Here is a 4,073-nt window from a genome sequence, read left to right on the forward strand (position 1 = left end):
AAATACTGTCTGCTACGCATTTACATTTAAAATACTGTCTGGTACGCATTTACATTTAAAATACTGTCTGGTACGCATTTACATTTAAAATACTGTCTGGTACACATTTACCTGTAAAATACTTTCTGGTACACATTTACCTTTAAAATACTGTCTGGTACGCATTTACCTGTAAAATACTGTCTGGTACACATTTACCTGTAAAATACTGTCTGGTATGCATTTACATTTAGAATACTGTCTGGTACGCATTTACCTGTAAAATACTATCTGGTACGCATTTACCTGTAAAATACTGTCTGGTACACATTTACCTTTAAAATACTGTCTGGTACACATTTACCTGTAAAATACTGTCTGGTACGCATTTACATTTAAAATACTGTCTGGTACACATTTACCTGCAAAATACTGTCTGGTACACATTTACATTTAAAATACTGTCTGGTACACATTTACCTGTAAAATACTGTCTGGTTACACATTTACCTTTAAAATACTGTCTGGTACACATTTACCTGTAAAATACTGTCTGGTACACATTTACCTGTAAAATACTGTCTGGTTACACATTTACCTTTAAAATACTGTCTGGTACACATTTACCTGTAAAATACTGTCTGGTACACATTTACCTTTACCTTTAAAATACTATCTGGTACACATTTACATTTAAAATATACGTAAGAGGATTAGGGTCACGTGAAAATTTTTGTCATTATTCTGACTTTATATTTAAAATGCTATCTGGTACACATTTACCTTTACCTTGAAAATACTATCTGGTACGCATTTACCTTTACCTTGAAAATACTATCTGGTACGCATTTACCTTTACCTTGAAAATACTATCTGGTACGCATTTACCTGTAAAATACTGTCTGGTACGCATTTACCTGTAAAATACTGTCTGGTACACATTTACCTTTACCTTTAAAATACTATCTGGTACACATTTACCTTTACCTTTAAAATACTATCTGGTACACATTTACCTTTAAAATATACGTAAGAGGATTAGGGCCACATATGAAAAATGTATTTGAGTTCTGAGTTTAAAGTCAGATTTTTTTTTCTCATTATTCTGACTTTATATTTAAAATACTATCTGGTACACATTCCTCTTCCTTTGCTCCAGTATCTGCTAAATACATGTTTCTACCTTTAACACAGTGTGATCTGTCAGGATCATCAGATGATGTCACTGGTTTTGCATGTTTGTTGTACACAGTTGTGTCACACTGTGTGTCATAGTAACTTCTGCAGCTGATGTTGATGCACACAAACAACAACAACAACAACAACAACAACAACCACACAGCCGGTCTGAGAGCGCAGAGCGGTCCGTCCCGGAGCAGAGCCGGCCTGGGACTGCAGGTCTCAGCTCAGTTTGGGGTGAAGAGTGTTTTCAGCTGCAGTCTGAGTGAAGTCAGTTCAGACAGGACGGTGTGTACTGGGTGTTTCACAGCAGGGAGAACGGGACGGAGTATTTACTGGCAATGACCGACATGGCAGATTCAGACAGGACTGGAATTATAGACATCAAACGACAACAAACAAACAACAACAACAACATCAACAGTAACAGCAGCTAACAGATTGTTACAAGCAGTCAGATGTAGAAAGTTTTCAGATGAAGTTGAGGAACTGTCGCTGGCTGTTTGGATCATTTACACTGAAGCTGACTTCCTGATGCGAGCCGGCTGGTGGTCTGGTGGTCTGATGGGTACTGGCTGTTTAAAAGCATCCGGTCTGGAGCTGTGCAGTGTGATGTGCTGCTGAGCAACAGGCCTGAATACTAACTACCCCCCCCCCCCCCTCCACTTTTCAATGCATTTCTGCAGCATAACAGAGTCTCCTCAGCAACATCACATTTCACACCAAAAGAATGTCATTTCAGTCTCTCTGGTCTGATCCGCTCTGTGTTCTGGGACAGGAAGCTGAGCTGGAGGATCCTTCAGCTTCTCTACCATCAGCTGGATCCAGTCCAAGTTGAACTGGAGCTTCACTTCTTCACTTCTCTCTGACAAGAACACACCAAATATTTTTATTTTTATGTTTTTTTTGGCAAGAAATCGGTGAAATGTAAAGATATTGAGTATCGGCACAAAATATCAGCAGCTTCAGTATCAGACTAAGGATCAGTATGAGTGGGAGTCTGAGGGTTTAGTTTAGTTTAGTTTAGTTTAGTTTAGTTTAGTTTTTAGTTTAGTTTAATGTGGTTTAGTTTAGTTTAGTTTAGTTTTTAGTTTAGTTTAATGTGGTTTAGTTTAGTTTAGTTTAGTTTAGTTTAGTTTTTAGTTTAGTTTAGTTTAGTTTAGTTTAGTTTAGTTTTTAGTTTAGTTTAGTTTAGTTTTTAGTTTAGTTTAGTGTGGTTCAGTTTAGTTTAGTTTAGTTTTTAGTTTAGTTTTTAGTTTAGTTTAGTTTTTAGTTTAGTTTAGTTTAGTTTTTAGTTTAGTTTAGTGTGGTTCAGTTTAGTTTAGTTTAGTTTTTAGTTTAGTTTAGTTTTTAGTTTAGTTTAGTTTAGTTTAGTTTAGTGTAGTTTTTAGTTTAGTTTAGTTTAGTTTAGTTTAGTTTAGTTTAGTTTAATGTGGTTTAGTTTAGTTTAGTTTAGTTAGTTTAGTTTAGTTTAATGTGGTTTAGTTTAGTTTAGTTTAGTGTGGTTCAGTTTAGTTTAGTTTAGTTTTTAGTTTAGTTTAGTTTAGTTTAATGTGGTTTAGTTTAGTGTGGTTTAGTTAGTTTAGTTTAGTTTAGTTTTTAGTTAGTTTAGTTTAGTTTAGTTTTTAGTTTAGTTTAGTTTAGTTTTTAGTTTAGTTTAGTTTAGTTTAGTTTTTAGTTTAGTTTAGTTTAGTTTAGTTTTTAGTTTAGTTTAGTTTAGTTTAGTTTAGTTTAGTTTTTAGTTTTAGTTTAGTTTAGTTTAGTTTTTAGGTTTAGTTTAGTTTAGTTTTTAGTTTAGTTTAGTTTAGTTTAGTTTTTAGTTTAGTTTAGTTTAGTTTAGTTTAGTTTTTAGTTTAGTTTAGTTTAGTTTAGTTTAGTTTAGTTTAGTTTAATGTGGTTTAGTTTAGTTTAGTTTAGTTTAGTTTAGTTTAATGTGGTTTTAGTTTAGTTTAGTTTAGTTTTTAGTTTAGTTTAGTTTAGTTAGTTTAATGTGGTTTAGTTTAGTTTAGTTTAGTTTAGTTTAGTTTAGTTTAGTGTGGTTCAGTTTAGTTTAGTTTAGTTTTTATGTTTAGTTTAGTTTAGTTTAGGTTTTTAGTTTAGTTTAGTTTAGTTTAATGTGGTTTAGTTTAGTGTGGTTTAGTTTAGTTTAGTTTAGTTTTAGTTTTAGTTAGTTTAGTTTAGTTTAGTTTTTAGTTTAGTTTAGTTTAGTTTAGTTTAGTTTTTAGTTCGTTTAGTTTAGTTTAGTGTGGTTGCGTTGGGTTAGGTTGGGTTTAGTTTAGTTTAGTTTTAGTTTAGTTTGGTTTGACAGTATTGTGCTGATGAAGTGAAAGCTCACACAAATAACGACATGTTGTAAAACTGCTTTGTGTAAAACAGTGTGAAGAGATGATTTAGCGCCACCTGCAGTTTTTGCCTCCCTGCCTCATGTGCTGTTCCTCCTGCAGGACGCCGCCCCTCTGAGTGTGTGTTGTGTTTCTGTCCCGCAGCTATGTGATGATGATGCCGTTCAAGCGCCAGGCGCTGGTGGAGTTCGACGGCGTTCAGAGCGCCGAGCGCTGCGTGGTGTCCGGCGGCGGCGAGGCGTCCGGCGGCGGCGAGGCGTCCGGCGGCGGCGAGGCCGTCTACATCGCCGGCCAGCAGGCCTCTCAACTTCTCCACCAGCCAGAGGATCACCAGACCACCAACACCGACGACCCGGCCAGCGGGAACAAGGTTCTGCTGCTGTCCATCCAGAACCCGCTGTACCCCATCACCACCGTGAGTCCACCAGAACCTCCTTTACCCCACTAGAACCTCCTCCGCTCTACCAGAACCTCCTCTGTCCTAGTAGAACCTCCTTTACTGTACCTGAACCTCCTGTCCCTCACCCAGCAGGTCGGGCCCGTCCTGAACCTTCAGTGAGACTCGATGGTGAA

The 4,073-nt window shown here is 36.5% G+C and overlaps 1 protein-coding gene across 1 annotated transcript in view; it reads left to right on the plus strand.

The window, feature by feature from the left end:
- Positions 1-4,073, plus strand: part of hnrnpll (heterogeneous nuclear ribonucleoprotein L like) — a 29,705-nt gene that overhangs the window by 15,247 nt on the left and 10,385 nt on the right. Inside the window, 3 exon segments of the mRNA XM_078282092.1 lie at positions 3,645-3,800; positions 3,802-3,836; positions 3,839-3,915. Of these exon segments, the coding sequence (XP_078138218.1) occupies positions 3,652-3,800; positions 3,802-3,836; positions 3,839-3,915 (261 nt within the window). The 5' untranslated portion in view covers positions 3,645-3,651.

This window comes from Centroberyx gerrardi, chromosome 3, assembly GCF_048128805.1.
Source record: "Centroberyx gerrardi isolate f3 chromosome 3, fCenGer3.hap1.cur.20231027, whole genome shotgun sequence".
NCBI classification, from domain to species: domain Eukaryota; kingdom Metazoa; phylum Chordata; class Actinopteri; order Beryciformes; family Berycidae; genus Centroberyx; species Centroberyx gerrardi.